This window comes from Oreochromis aureus, linkage group 10, assembly GCF_013358895.1.
Source record: "Oreochromis aureus strain Israel breed Guangdong linkage group 10, ZZ_aureus, whole genome shotgun sequence".
Taxonomy (NCBI): Eukaryota; Metazoa; Chordata; class Actinopteri; order Cichliformes; family Cichlidae; genus Oreochromis; species Oreochromis aureus.
The window spans coordinates 24,651,655-24,666,498 of NC_052951.1; the positions used below are offsets into that span (position 1 = coordinate 24,651,655).

At 41.2% G+C, this 14,844-nt stretch overlaps 1 protein-coding gene across 3 annotated transcripts in view; it reads left to right on the forward strand.

Moving 5' to 3' along the window:
- Window positions 1-14,844, forward strand: part of jade2 (jade family PHD finger 2) — a 222,592-nt gene that overhangs the window by 55,079 nt on the left and 152,669 nt on the right. For all 3 annotated transcript variants that reach the window (XM_039617918.1, XM_039617919.1, XM_039617920.1), the window contains exon 4: window positions 13,745-13,902. In XM_039617918.1, the coding sequence (XP_039473852.1) occupies window positions 13,745-13,902 (158 nt within the window). The remainder of the gene's footprint in view (window positions 1-13,744; window positions 13,903-14,844) is intronic.

Genomic DNA, 14,844 nt, shown 5'->3' on the forward strand with positions numbered 1-14,844 from the left:
CTTCAAACTTTCCTTTTTGATAAAGCATATAATTATGGTTGGATCAGGTGAATCCTCCCTTAGTAACGCTGCAATAGGTTGAGGCCTCTGGGGGATTCCCATGATGCATTGAGTCCTTCTTCACTCACTATGTGTTTATACAGCTCTCTGCATTTAATTATTAGTTGTTATTATCTCTGGCTGTCTTCCACAGCGTATCTTTGTCCTGTTACCCTCCCCACATCCCAACCAGTCGCGGCAGATGGCCGCCTCACCCTGAGCCTGGTTCTGCTGGAGGTTTCTTCCTGGTAAAAGGGAGTTTTTCCTTCTCGCTGTCGCCAAAGTGACTGCTCATAGTGGGTCATATGATTGTTGGGGGTTTCTCTGTTTTCTTTGTATTATTCTAGGGTCTTCACCTTATAATATAAAAGCCCAGTAAGGCAACTGTTGTTGTGATTTGGCACTGCATAAATAAACTTGAATATCTCTGATTTATGGAATTTCACTGGCTGGCTGATGACATTAGCATCTAAATCTAAGCATCTTAACTTCTCATAGTCGGGAAACTACACGTGTGTTTAATTATAGCTCTGTTCCACTAGGAGAAGTCCTGTTTTGTGCGCTCTGGTTTACTGTCAAGGATTACTGGGAGTCTTAATGGAACAGAGTTGTTAATTATTGCCACTTGTTCTCTCCCTGCTGGTGAAGTTCAAATTTATTCCATCCATCCATTTCTTCAGCTTCTTATCCAACCCCACAACCCCAGAAGTGGGGTACATGCACTTCACAGTGATGTGCGGTATCTTTTGCCAAGAGTTTGAGCCTTCAGATTCTGCAACAAGGTGATCTTTTATAAACAGCCTGGCTGTTCCCTGGGGTCTTCTCCTGGTTTGACATGCAAGTTATCAAGTAAATATCTCCATGTCTTTGTTACAAGTACTAGTACTGGTTCCATTATTGGGTCTTTTCTTGGTTCAACATACCTAAAACTCCTCATCCAGGAGGCATCTACAACCCATCTGCAACCCAACTCCAACCCACTCGTCTTCTTTTGATTTGGAAGAGCAGCAGCTCTACTCTGAGCTGCTTTCAAATAACTGAGCTCCAGTGGAGCCCAGACACTCCACTTCCTGTAGCTCGTGGCCATAGGTGAGGGCAAGGACATAGATTGGCCAGAAAATTGACCACTTTGCCTCTGGGATCAGTGCTCTCTTTACCACTGCAGACCAGTGCGTTGTTCCTCATCATTGCAGACCCCCGATGTACTTGAGCTCCTCCACTTGAGGATGCAATTCATCCCCAACACAGGAAATATAAACTTTTCTAGCTGAGAACTGACTGTGAGCTCAGAGTTGGAGGTGTTAAATGTCATCCCTGCCACTTCACACTCTAGCCGCCCCTTTGCAAGCTGGAGGTCACATCGTCTTAAAGATATAGGCTCTAATTTGCTGAATTTAATACACACTGCTGGCACTGAGATGCAGTCCTGTCTTGATGCATCCTAGAGACTGTGTTTGAGTGTGTGGATCAGTCTGAAATCACTGAGTCACTCCACTAATGCACTGATCTCTCTCTCTGTCACACACACACATGCACGCACGCACACGCTCTCTCCTCTCCTTCGTTCTGCTACTCTCTCATCAACCCCTTTCTCTCCTTCTCTGTCGTTTTCTCACTCTTAATCACCCACTCAGCACTCACACACATGCACACACTTCTTGAGTCCTGTGGACCTTCCAGGCAGCCAATCATTAGAGCCCTCGCTGTGATGTGGCTGCTAAAATTATCCTTCTCTCTCTGTTAGTCGACATCTGCTGTGACGCACTGTGGAGAACCAGGTAGCCATGATGCCCAGAGGAGAAAAACAACCTTTTTCTTTTCTTTTCTTTCCTTTATTTGAAAAGAAACTCTTATTTTATTCTCTTGTCTTCAGTTCCATGTAGATGTGCACCTTCTCACTCCATAGAGTGACATGGCACAAATTTTAACTGTACGGTCTGATAAAGTCAAGACTTTCACGGTTGTCATTTTTTTGGTGTTGCACTTTAAAGATGGTCTTTGCACACTCGTCTTACAACCAGCCGCACATAGAGACCATCGTGGCGGAGGACAGAGAGCGAGTTGTTTTGGTGAAAACGATCTTATAGTTGCCTGACTGCCTTAATAGCGAGATTTAAATGAGGTGTTATTGGTCTTCTAATAACAGGTTTTGATTTCAGGAGTTCAAATAACGTCAAAAGTGAAACAGTATTGTTTCTTTACCAAACCAAAACCCCCCAAAACTCTTTTTCAGAGTTTCTCGTGTGCAAATTTGCAAATTCTTTCTTCTAATTGTTCTACTTTTTTTTACATAAAGCTCAAATATTCCTTAGATTTGCCACCTTTTTTCATACATTTGCATTTTTTCTCATATCTGTTCAGTTTTTTCTTGTAAATTTATGACTTTAAAGTTTTGCAGATTTTTGTCTCATAATTTTGAAAGTTTTTTGCATAAATACATTTTTCCCCAATAAATTTGCATTTTTTCTTTTCAATGTGCCATTTTTCCTCGTAAATTTAGGAATTTAATCTGAAAAGTTGCATTTTTCTTGTACTTCGCTCCACTCTCATCCCTGTATTATCATTATTATTATTATTATTATTATTATTATTATTATTATGATTATTATTATGATTATTATTATATTTTTCTTTTATTAAGTCATCAATTAATGATTTATTATTTAATTCAGTGGCTTTAACACACGGTCACACATTTGATTGACTTGTTCTCAAGGAGAAAAGATAAGAAGTCTCTTGGCTTCAACAGCGAGCGCACTTCAACAACACGTTGCCACTTGACTCCAGCAATGCTCTTTTTAAAATTCTAGATTCAGTTTGGAATCGCTTTGGAGACATTAAATGATGTTGTTACTGTTGTTGTATCAGACTTCAGAGAGTCTTATCAGGTATCGATAAAAACATCAGTTTCTTCCTGTTTAAAGGGCGTTTTTCCTTCCCAGTGTCACCAAGTGCTTCCTCAAAGCACTTGATTGCTGGGATTGTTTCTGTATTACATTTACCTTACAATCTAGATCACTTTAATCTTCACTGTCTTTGTAACAAGTGCATATTTGCACAGGGAAAGAGTGATCCATCGCCTCCTCTGTACTCTGAGTATGAGCTGTTATCATCAGGCAGATAGGTTCACCAATGAAAATCCAATCATTTTAGGAACTTTTTTGTACTTATTTCAGCCAGAATTTTTAAACTGTGGCCTAAAATGAGCAGAGCTAGCAGGTGCTGTGCTGCACAATCACAGACTGACTCGTCTATTAAGACAAAAACTTTAAAAAAAACATACTTTGTTGTTAATGCCTGCTTGCATTGTGTTTTATTGAAGGGTTTAGCATTGTAGAATTGTCACTTTGGCGTGTGCGTCATTCAAAGCGTCATCTGAGCCTGTGATAATGCACGAATACTTAGTTTAAATGCCCTTTCTTAGCATAAAGAGTCTCATCCGTATTCACAGGCTTATCACTATTAGATAAATCCATCTGTATTTTCACTGTAAGAAGGCCATGCCAGACTTGAGCAGTCTAATAATAACATGAGGATGAGAGATGAAGGGCATACCATCCTCTTTCTCTATCTGTCAGTGCTCTCATCCCTTTCAAAGTCGCACATGAACAAGGATGATTGTTTTTCAAGATAACCAGCGAGTCAAATGATGCTGTGTTATGTCGGCTGGCCTTTAAAAGCACTTTAAGCACTTTGTCGCTGTGCTTCAAGGAAACTGGCTCCGCAGCAACATAATAACGAGGTCTGCTGTGTGTGTGTGTCACTGCAGTGGCTAAATGCATTTTTCTCTGAGCCATATGCTCGCCTGTGTTTACTCGTGGGCTTCCTCACCTGCGAGGGGGTGTGTTCAGCTATGTTCGGCTGCTGCGATTTGGTGTGTGTTGGTCCTTTATTTACAGGAGTTTTGGTGTCAACGGGAACATTTTTATGTATATCCCTATCTGCCTCTCCGAGTGCGCGTTTCCTGGAGTGAAATGTCCGCTTTCAACGGCCACACTATGCGGTTTCTGTTCTGTTGCGCTCAGAAGGAAGCAGGCAGCGTTAATCTATCACTTCTCCGCAGATGGCCAGAGATTTAAGCCCGGCCGTGAAATGAGACTGACAGGTAGACTTACAACACATAGACGAGCTGAATCAGAGCTGCCTTAAGCTCATAGTTGACACTGTTCCTGAAAAATTACACCTTTAAACCCCCAATCTACAAATTTCTTATTAAAAAAGTTTCATTATCAAATAATCTGATGAATCTTTCTCAACTCAAGATAATCTCATCAAATAGCCAAACACTGGAAAAAAGAAGTTGTAAATTCTCATCGAAGCGTAAAGTAAGGTTTGGATTACTTTTTTTTTTTTAGCTTAAAACTTGACTTAATCATTTGATTATTGATTCGGTAGCTGTTACAGCTCGAGGTAGCGGTGGCTCACATAAGTTTGGTTCTATTCGCAGCAGCTGAAGCAACAAGTGAAGTAGGAGCGCTCACGGTGATCGTCACATTTTGGACTGGAGAGTAGAATTAGACGCATCAACCGTAATAGTCTTGGCTAAAGTGGAACGAGGTAATGGTGATAATAGCTGTAAACGCAGCATTATAGTGTTAGCAGCAGCTGTCATAAGCCTTTTCTGTTCTGAACATGAGTGTAATACACTATTACAGCTTCAGGTGACGCTTAAAGTGGCACAGTCACTTGTATGTTAAAACATGTCCGTGACAGTGATTGAGAAAGGCACATTTTTTTCCTGTACTGCACAAGGCTTGTTGTACTTGTTGTAGTAACAGGCAGTGGCAGCTTTGGCTTGTGAAGGATAGTCAGACTTTAGGACATTTAGCTCTTTCCAAACTTATTACTAAAAGCATGATCTCGCTCTTTGGGTGCTGCAGAGAGCGAGCGAGACCTCTCTTATGATTTACAACAAGCAAAAGTGCTTTATAGGCTAATAATGTTATTATAAATTAGAAACGGTGAGTTACCAATGTTGCTGTTTACATGTCACTGTTGCTAAGGGTGCTTCGTAAACAATCACTTCACAAAGGCCTGTAAAAAAAAATGTATGCATAATGTGACTCGATGCAAATGAAAAATGTTAAATGTCAGTATAGTTTAGACTCTATTAATATAGCAGTTATAGTATTGGTAGCGGTGTAGCTCGATAAACAGGAATTCTTTAATAGGGAAAAAATTCTGAGGCTGTCAGACTTTTTACTGTCATACACACACACATGCACACACACTTCACATCCCCTGGTAATGTCATCAGTTCAGACCTAGATTGGACTTAATGAGACCCCTGCATGCTAACAGCCCATAACTCATCACAGCACACTGACCTACTGACTGATTGGACAGAGGAATGTGTGTGTGTGTGTGTGTGTGTGTGTGTGTGTGTGTGTGTGTGTGTTACTACTCACCTCACAGTAATGCTGAACTTGAGGTTTTGTGGAGCCTTAACCGAGCAGCTGAATCTAATCTGTTTTATGGAGAGACCATCGATCATGCTGCACTGTCTGATTAGATTGTGACGCAAACTTAACCGATAATAGAGGAGTTTAAATCAACAGTTTTGCTTTAAATTATCGTTATTGTGCAAACAGTATTAGCACAATGCAATGGCTTTTATCGTTTTAAATTTAAATGTTTAATTTAATACCCTAAACCCATCCTTTATGCAGTTCTGCCTTTTACCATGTGCAGAATATGGGAGTAAATGAAGGCTGATCGTGTAAACAAAAAGAAAGAGGCTTTAAAAACAGACAGTGGTGCAAAGGGGTAACTGTGGAAACCCTGCAGAAGAAAAGACTTGTTATTGAAGGTGGAGAGGACGTGTGTTGTAACAGATTGGTGGTATTACCTTCAACCAGTTGCGGCAGATGGCTGCCCCTCCCTGAGCCTGGTTCTGCTGGAGGTTTCTTCCTGTTAAAAGAGTGTTTTTCCTTCCCACTGTCACCAAGTGCATCCTGAAAGCACTTGATTGCTTAGGGTTGTTTCTGTATTACCTTTACCTTGATGCAACTTGTCGTTGTCATGATTTAGCACTAAATAAATTCAATTCAATTGAAAAAAATTTCAATTGCTGAAACAATTTTTCGCACCGTTTTCTTCTTTTTGCTTGATGTCTGTTTGCTGAAGCCAAAAATGTTCAAATAACGGACACGGCATTTCCATTTGGCACAAGCTGCTCAACTTACGAAGTTTGAGTTTTCCTCTGTGACGTTGCCATGTTGCAGACTGGACTAAGCAGATTCACAAGTGTACACACATTTTGTGTATTTTCAAAGGGACAGTTCATACCAGGGGAATATTACTGGAATATGAAAACAAAACAAAAAAGGAAATAAATGACATGGGCAAGGTTATATCGATTAGAGGTTTTGAATGTCAGTTTTGTTTTTGATTAACTGCCCAGTCCTAATGTCATTAGACTTAAGTCTGGCTACAAAAAGTAATCAAATAAAATGTAAAGGTAGGAGTATCCTACAATACTCTGAACACACTACTGAACTCCTTCCCTAATGTCTTCTTCAATCATTATGTTTCACTGTAGCCATTACTATTTGGTATTTTGGCAGACTTTGCCGAACTCCAGTGTAGTCTTTGCAACATGACCGCCTTTTACATTTGGGGAAAATCTAGAAAAAAAGGACACTACAGACAGAAATAATATAACCGGATAGTTTAAATGAATGTCATAACTTTTCAGATGCACAGCAGCTGTACAAAAATGAGTGTTGTCTATAGAAAAGTGTAAAAAGGCTAAATTAAGCTAATATTTTGTTGCAGCAGAAACATCGAGGAAAATGTAAACAAATTTGATGAGCAACTGACTGAAATGACCACTAGCAGTGGGATTACTGTGAAGACGTATATTAATTACCTTCTAAAGGGGATTTTCTTCCTATTGGAAATCTACTTTCGCATTCCTCTTTTTGTAGAAGTTGGACTTGCACTCAATATTTTCATTTGCGAATTGTGATTTATCAAATTTGGAAAGCTGAGTGGAAATGGCAAAATTCAATCACATGCTCTCCTCAGAACAAAGTTATTATGGTTGATGGATGTGGAAAATCTCTCCAGCAATAAATAAATCATGTGATAAATGGAAAAAGAAATGCACTTTTTGAGTAATTACTGACAGAGTTTCCATTGCTGCTTCAGGCTCATTGCACAACAGGCTCTCTCTTCCAAAAGCAGCCAGAGATTTGACATTGGTACTGTCACTCCTGTACATAACTCTTCATTAGTTGCTCAGTTACAATGCAGCCAAATGGATTTCTTTGTTTTGGTCTTTGCATGAAATACAGCCGGCACTAACTGACTCTGTAAAGGATAAACTAGTTACTCAAATCTAATCAGTGCTCGAAGGTCTCTGTTTTTCCATTTTTCTGCTGGATTTGTTTTGTTGCTCTGTGAAAGCTAAAGGGAGGAGAAAAAAAACCCCCAACTCATTTATATCTTATATTTTGCGGAAAAAAAATAAAAAAATTGCCAGACAGTTTGGAAGCAGGGACTGCTTTCCTGCCTCTCTACCTGCTTGACTTTTACTGCCCGTCTCCTGGGTCCTCTCATCTTCTTATCGCTCTCCTCTTCCGTCTATCTGACTGTCATCCGTCACCGAGTACGGGCGACTCCCAACTGTCTGTCAGAGAAAGCGTAAAAAGATGAAGAGGGTGGGCAGTGGAAGAGAGGAAGAGCAGGATGGTGTTGAGCTGCAGAGGCAGAGAGAGAGACGCGAGGTAGAACATAAAACTGCGGGAGCTTGTAATAGTGTTTCCTAGACATTAATTAGCCGAAGTCATTCCTGTACAAACACACAGTAATAAAACTGATATACTGAGATCCTCTCCTCTTTTCCCCTCCTTGTCTCCTCTCCTTACCTTTGGCTTCTTCTCTTTTCGCCTCTAACTTTGCTCCTTTCCCCTCTTTTCTTGGTTATCCTCTCTTCCCTTTGTATCTCAGTCCTTTTATTTGGCTCTCTATTATTTTCCCCTTTTTTCCAACCATGCATTTTTATTACACCCCCCCCTTTTCCTCCCTCTTTTTTCATCTTTTTGTCATCCTCTTTCTTTTCCACTACCATGTTCTTCGGCTGATGAGGAGCATGAAAACAGAGCAGGAGAAATGATAGAAGAAGGAAAAAGAGAAAGATTAAGGAGGAGTGGATTGCCCTTAGTCTCTGTCTTTCCTCCTCTAGTATTGCTGAAGGGGAAGACAAGATTCATGATGGCCTTGACTCACTGTCAACACACACTTACCCACACACAGACGAACACACAGTTACAGTACAGGTTGAACTTGCACACACACACACGCACAGACGCAAACATCCTTGCTCCATTGCATTATTTATTTGTGCTGGCTGGCAGACGGCAGAAGCAGCCAAGCAGTAGAAGCAAGGATGCTGCTTTTTACATATGGCCTTTTCATATACTGCACTTTCTCTCTCTCACACACACACACACACACACACACACACACACACACACACACACACACACACACACACACACTGGCCTCATCCCCGTCCGGCCTTGTCTTTCGTCTCTCTTTCCACTGACTGAAATTAATTTCACTTCCTTTTCTCTGTTTCCCTCTCACTGCTTGGCCCTGTCCTCTCTTCACATAACATAATTTTTGCTCTGCCTCGTCTCCCTCTGTCCTCTTCCTACACGCTGTCCTCCATTACTGATATATGTCAAAATCTGCGATTCACAATATGCTGTGGAGAAAGTCAGGATTTGGTGATGCTGAAGCCTGATAGTGTAATCCCTGACAAACTCCAGAAATTTCTAGCATGTGAGTGAAAATATCGCGACGACTATGGATGTGTGCCATGAAATGAAAATAAACACATTTGCGCTCTTCTCGGGATGAATTTGCGTAATCTTGCATTTTCCATCATTAAGTGAAAACTGAAATTCGTAATAACTCTGGAAATTGCCCGAATTGCCGCAGAACTAATGGGAATCCAGTCACCCTTAGCTTCACTTCATTCAGTGAACTGTACTTACTGCTACTTAACAAATGTTACCGCTCCGAGATGAAAATTTAAGGTGGTAAACATGTCACAGTGATCACTCACTTAGCTCCAAGCACTACCGTGCCTGAGTACAGCCTCAAAGTAGATCTGTAGTCTTCTTATTTACTTATCCTTTGATCGGATTTTGATAAGATAACTCCTGATTAAATTGGGAGACTCTGCTGGGTTTACATTGTTTTATTGTTTTTTTTCCAGGGATTTAGATGTGTTGCACCTCAGTGATAGTGAAGAGAGGCTTCCCCACACAGGGTTAAACTGCCGGTCCAGGGACAGAGTGAGCTACTTTAAGGTTACAGTTTTTATTGCTGTTCACTGAAACTGAACCTTGATAATAATGCTGCACACTGAACAGCTGGCACAAGTGTTTTTAATATCAGTGTAGGGGTTATGACTGGCTGTAAATACAGCCATGCCTCATACAGGCAGCACCGGCATTAAAGTAGGTATTAAGGAAGCTTGTGTGTGTGTGTGTGTGTGTGTGTGTGTGTGTGTGTGTGTGTGTGTGTGTGTGTGTGTGTGTGTGTGTGTGTGTGTGTGTGTGTGTGTGTGTGTGTGTGTGTGTGTGTGTGTGTGTGTGTGTGTGTGTGTGTGTGCGCGCGCACACTGTTGGATGTGTGTCGTCAGATTATGCGTCTCTTTGTTCCGTCCCACATGTGCTGGGCCCGAGAGGAGGAGGATGCGCGGGGAGTTTTGACTCTCCTGTTCGCATGTCTTGTGATGCTTAAGCTAATTGAATGTATGAAAGTATGATCATAGGGAATAATGGTGGTGGGTTAATAAGGAAGGTCATTAGTTGGCATGCAAGGTGTCTTTTCTGTGTACAGGATAACTAGCAATCGAACCATTGCAGCGATCACATTTGAATGGATGAAAAGAAAAGAAAAGTTCATCTACCTGTCGCACCAGATGGTGACCACTCCACAAAGAGTCCCTTTGACTGTTTGAGTCATCTGAAATCCTGGATGGCAAAAAAAAAAGTCCTTTTACTTTTAATGACCCTTTCAACCTCTACAAACATTCTCACCGAGGCATCGATATTGGTCTTTTATCCAGCCGCGTCCAATTTATTGTTAAAAATCTTGGTGTTTTTTATGGGTAGCTCCTTGACTTTTAACAATCAAACCAGGAATGTTGTGAAGGTCAGCTTTTATCAGCGGAGAGTCATCACTAAGTCAAAGCCAGTTTTGTTGCTAAAGGATGTAGAAACGGTTATCCACGCCTTGGCGCTCCACTGCTGCAGCTCCCTGCGTAGGATTGACCATTTCCACTTTGATTGGAGATGGTTCAAACTGCAGCTGCTCGACGCTTAACCGGTGCAAAGAAAAGAGAGCACATCACTCCTGTTTTCACCCAGCTGCACTGGCTACCAGTGAAGTTTGGAATAGACTTTAAAGTTGTATTATTTTTTACAGAATCCTCCATGGATTATCTCCACAGTGCATTGCAGATCTTTAACTAGGTATTTTGCCTCCAGGTCAATGAGTCCATCATCCCAACAACTTCTCTCAGTGCCCTCCTCTCGCCCAGGCAGCTGGGCCTTTGCTGTTATTGGCCCCAGGCTCTGGAAAACTCTTCCTTCCGACAAAAGAACCTGCTCAACAATTGAGAATTTTAAATCGCCTCTAAAGACCTACCAGTTTTTGCTTTTTTATTTTCTTTCGACATCTGTTGTTTCAAAATGTGCTATATAAAAAACAAAAAACATTTTGACTTTAATATATTAAGTGTCCATATTGTTAACCATGTGCTATGGGAAGCTATGCTGTGCCTGGGTGATTTGTTACCAGACTTTTTGGATGTTGCTAGAGGAGGTTATTGTAGATCAGATCCAAGCTAAAAAGCCTTGAAGTCCAGTTTAGCTGTCCCTTTTCAGGTCCAGGTCCAAAGAAGTGCGGCTTCCATTGTTATCTTTGTCAGCAGAGTCAGCACTTTGCGCTGCTGTTGTTGCTTTTGTAAAGTAAACTGCTGGTCAGTAGTGGTTATGGCAAACCGGCAATCTTCTGCAGGCTCTTGCATGGCTGCAGTTGGAAGGTTTCTGAGCATGGCTGCTTGCAGAGCACGCAGAGGAGATCTTGGATAGGTGAAGTGGTAGTGGGCCTCACTGTCCTCAAAACAGAGCAGTGGATGAGCAGAAGTGGGCACTCTTGGTTTTGTTCGACTGGCATTTAAAGGATGGTCAACGTTGGATGGCCACATTGCAGATGCAGGAAGTGACTGCTATGTCTTAAAGTAAAAATTCCATTTACATTGTACAAGTGAATGAATTCATCTGCGGGCTTTCTCGTGGTCCACTGGGAGACTTAAACTCCATCTCCATCCGTCTCTTTCTTGCTCATTTTTATCTCCACCCAGTTTTGCTTCTGTTATCTCCCTTTTAACTGCATTTTTCTTCTTACAAGTCTGTTTTTCTTCATTGTGTCTCTTAGGTCAAAATAGAGAAGATAAAAACACACATTAGAGGATGGAGAGATGGAGAGGAAGGAGGGATGGAGGGAGGGGAGGGAGATGGGGAGGTTAATAGAGAGACAGATGGAGAAGAGGAGCTAATATAGCAGGGATAAGGAGGCTTAGAAAGTAATGATAAAATGCAGAGTGAAGTCATACGGTTGATTTGGCACCACTGCGAGGGAGTGTTGCTTGGTTTTTTTTGGTTTTTTTATGTGTGTGTGGCTTTGTGTGTTTATGCCTGTGTGTTCTTGACTGATGTCCTTGACTATATGACTGATAACATCGCTGCTTCAGGTCCCTGGTAAAGCAGATGGAGAATTTATGTGTGTGCGTTCGCGTTATGTGCAAGAATGATCGTGTCTGCTTGAATGCATCCACTCCCTCGTGTCCTCAAATGCCGCATCACACTCAAGCACACCTAGTTTGTTTTTGTAAAATCCTCCCAAGAATTGTACTTTTAATGATTTCATATTGGTTAATATCAATAATTTACCACCACTTCAGTTTATCAGTGTTCCACTTGCTTCTTCCTCCTTACCTTTTACTTCTTCTTTCATCTGTCAGTGTGTTTCGAAATGTTTTATTCCCCTTGCTTGCAACCATTCCTTACATCTTAGTCTGTCCCATTCAAGATGTGAGGAAGAGGCTGAATGAAAAGATGAGAGAAATCAGGAGACGCTTAAAATACACGAAACCCGCTGAGTGAGAGATGCTAGGACACACGGTTGTAATGAAATGACAGGTCCCTTCCCCTCTCTGTGTCATCTGAAGTAACATCAGTTGCTGCTGATGGTGTCACATATGGTTCACCTTCAAGTTTGTATTTGCACTAAAACGTAATGCACTGCAATTATTTTTAATTGCAGAGTGAACAAGCACCGACTGTGTGGTGCGCTGCTGGAATACTGGAGCAGCAAATCCCGTCCCTGTCATCCAGTAAAACTTTAAAAGGACTCCAGAGTCTATGACTGAGTACCCAAGAGAGCCAAAGACATTAAGTGCTACAAAATCTGGGATTTATACTTTACTAGACAAATGCATCTCAGTGCCGTCACACATCTGTTCTCAATGTTGTGTTGCCTGATCAAATGTTACACCAGTGTTTAGTGTCAGGCAGCCGTCAGCAAAAGAAATGCAAAAGATGCATAATTTTGAGGCCGCAAGAGATTTATGGTAAATCTGAACTGGGAACTCAAACACAAGCCTGACATTTTGTTGTTGTAAGTAACGGCTTTATCATGAGCAGTCTGAGCCTACAGGCTGTGAGGATCATTGAGGATCACTTAGGCCCTGAGACGGGGCTTGACTGACTGGAGGCTACTGAGGGAAAATGCATTGCATAACATGGCATCAGTCATTGTGAAAACGGTCTGCCTTTGGAACCGCACCAGGCTTCCATGTTTTTTTTTTGTATGTGTCACAGGTTATCTCTGGCCACAAGCAAGCTGTGCATTAGTTGCACAGGAAAACAATATTTCAGAAGATTTGCAGTTACATGCTGGCTTTGTGTTTAAGTAAGACCCAAGAGCTGTTGAAGATATTATTCGTAGGACCAGCTTTCAGATGAACTGGGTAGTTTAAAATGTTGTGTTGTTATTGTGGGGTTTTCTGTGGGCCTAATGGTTGCACATGCTGTGACCAAACTGGTCTACAGTTTCATTCCCAGCTGGGGCTTTTGTTCCGTGTTCTAACCTTTTTTGTACCCTTACTTTGTCTCTCTCAACACTGTGCTAAAAACGATATATTCAAGAATTGTGCAAGAGAGTCAATAGTAAGTGTTAAATATGGTCTACTTTGAGGCACTGTATAATATTTAGATATTTAAACTGGTATCAATATAAAGATTTGTTTTTGCTGAAAGTCGCAGGCAGAAAGTAGAAGATTAAAGAAAATAACAAAGCAGGGCGAGACTGCATGCCTTCACTAAGTGTTAAAATCATAAACCATGCATAATATGGGTTACTGGTTCAGAAAGATATCTGACTCTGGATGCCTCCCAGTTTTTCTTATTGATAGTCTATTGTGTGCATGTAAACGTGCCATTTTGCAGTACCTCGCAATAGTAAAGAATGCTTCAAAATGATTCTGGATCCAAAAATCCCTTTTCAATTGGGCCAAGTCCCACCTTGGTAAAACCTAGCCAATCGCACGACCTTCTTAGTAGGGTTATTGAAAACAAATACCCAAACTAGCATTTGTTTTTCTTTCTCTTCTTCTGTAAAGGTATTTCGTACTGACTTCATCACTGCCATGAAGCTGCCGGACTCAGCCCAGCTCGGCCCAGACGACTTCTACGTGCTTTCAGACCCTTGGAGACAAGAGTGGGAGAAGGGAGTGCAGGTCCCAGCCAACCTAGAGGCCATACCGGAGCCTGTGGTCAGGTAGGAAATACACAAAGAACACACCGATAAACACCCAAGCCCATGCAGTAGTTTGGTATTTAGTACCAAAGGTATTTTTTCTTTTGTTCTCCATTTCATTAAAGCCACTGAAAGGCAGATTTAATCTGCATTGCTCTTGTAAGCACTAACAGCTGCCAATGGGGACACGAAGTTGCTGCCTTTAAAGAGATCTTGGAAAAGTTTTGCATTTGAACTTTTGTTTGGCATGACTAATTGTTTTTCTTTTTTCTTTGTGGAATATTGTTAGATTGTAGATTTTGTTGCAAAGTTCATACAACTGTGAAAATTAAATTTGCTAAGGTAATTTTGATAAGCACTTGTAAATGTGGCTAAACGAGCAGACGAGATGCCTGAAGTTCCAAAAAGCTTTTGCTGGAATGATTAAAAATAACAAACAAAGGGCAAATTTTTTTATTTTTTGTTATTTTTTTATTTTTTTTGGGGGGGGGGGACGCATTAAATTGTAATAACAGGTGTGGGAAGACTTTACATAATTACATTTCCTGCAATTACACTAATTAGCAATACATTTGAAATGGAAAACATGCACACTCACTCCTGCACACAGAAATCTACAAAGATATATAAAGTAAGACGTTTTAGCTTTCTATGCTTCAGTTCATTCATCCGTAAACACACACACACACACACACACACACACACACACACACACACACACACACACACACACACACACAGAGGCAGAACATCAAGCTGGTAGGCAGATGTGTACAGGCATGCACTTTGACCCACTTACATTCACTCCCATACTGTAAATTAGTCGCCTTTTTCTCTCTCTCCCTCTGTGTGTGTCTCTCTCTCTTATCGCAGTAGGCTCTCCGGCTCTCTAGTACTACTGCAGCTGCTTCACATGCCCGTGTGGTTTGTTTGGTGTTCTAGGAACTAATGAAAATGCTCAGA